This window comes from Pteropus vampyrus, unplaced genomic scaffold (genome assembly GCF_000151845.1).
Source record: "Pteropus vampyrus isolate Shadow unplaced genomic scaffold, Pvam_2.0 Scaffold333, whole genome shotgun sequence".
Classification (NCBI taxonomy): domain Eukaryota; kingdom Metazoa; phylum Chordata; class Mammalia; order Chiroptera; family Pteropodidae; genus Pteropus; species Pteropus vampyrus.
Genome location: NW_011889114.1, coordinates 14,758 through 15,608, shown reverse-complemented (window position 1 = coordinate 15,608; position 851 = coordinate 14,758). Strand labels below are relative to the sequence as shown.

The window sequence follows — 851 nt, the reverse complement described above, 5'->3', positions numbered from 1 at the left end:
GGGCCTTCCCGCCACGCGCGCCGGTGCCCGCACGCCGCGCACTGGGGGCCGCCGCTGCCCTCCGCGTCCCACCGGAGACACCGGGGCGGGGACCTGGGGACCCGCCGGGGCTCGGCACACTTCTCCAGCCTCGAGTCCGAGGTATGACGCGGCCCCGGGGGGTCCCACCGCCCCCTCGGTCAGCGCAGGCCACGGTCCGAGGGAGCACGCAAACTGGACAGGACCCGCGTGGGGTGGGAAGGAAAAACGCGGAACTGGCCGGAACCCGCCTGGAGCAGCGTCCTGCGCCTCCTCGCTTTCGGGGCACTGCGAGCCGGAGGGAATTTGGCCCCCCGAATCTCACCCTGCCTGAGAGCGAGGCGGCGGGGGTCTCGGAGCCCGCTGGACTTTTTTTTTAAACCCGACAAGGGCTTTTTAACGTCACCAGATGGGGCGGGAGGTGGGGCCGGGGTGTCACGCCACGCCCCACCCCTACGCCCGGGGCCGTGGCCCCCACATCACTGTGCAGCTCCCCGGCCCCAGCCACGCCTCCGGGGAAGCCCGTTTTTAACCTTTCATCCATCGGGACTCAAAACTGTGAGACACGTTCGCCAAACTGTGACCCTAGACCTCGGCCCCGCCATACAGAAACCCCTGACCCCAGACTGTGACATCCGACCCCTACTAATGGTCATCCGACCCCAGACTGTGACCCCTGACCCCAAACTGTGACCCGAACCCCAGACTGCGCCCCGACCAGACTGTGACCCTTGACGTCAAACCGGGACACCCCCTTCCTCCTCTTCCACCCTCGGTTGCTTTTCCCTATTTTGACCTAGGACACGCCCCCCAACGGAAGCCCCGCCTGCCCC

General features: G+C 67.7%; 1 protein-coding gene across 1 annotated transcript in view; it reads left to right on the top strand.

Moving 5' to 3' along the window:
* The window catches only part of GRIN2D (glutamate ionotropic receptor NMDA type subunit 2D), a 36,110-nt gene extending 35,399 nt beyond the window's left edge, over window positions 1–711 (top strand). Inside the window, exons 12-13 of the mRNA XM_023522126.1 lie at window positions 78–141; window positions 628–711. Of these exons, the coding sequence (XP_023377894.1) occupies window positions 78–141; window positions 628–711 (148 nt within the window). The remainder of the gene's footprint in view (window positions 1–77; window positions 142–627) is intronic.
* The last annotated feature ends 140 nt before the right edge of the window (window positions 712–851 follow it).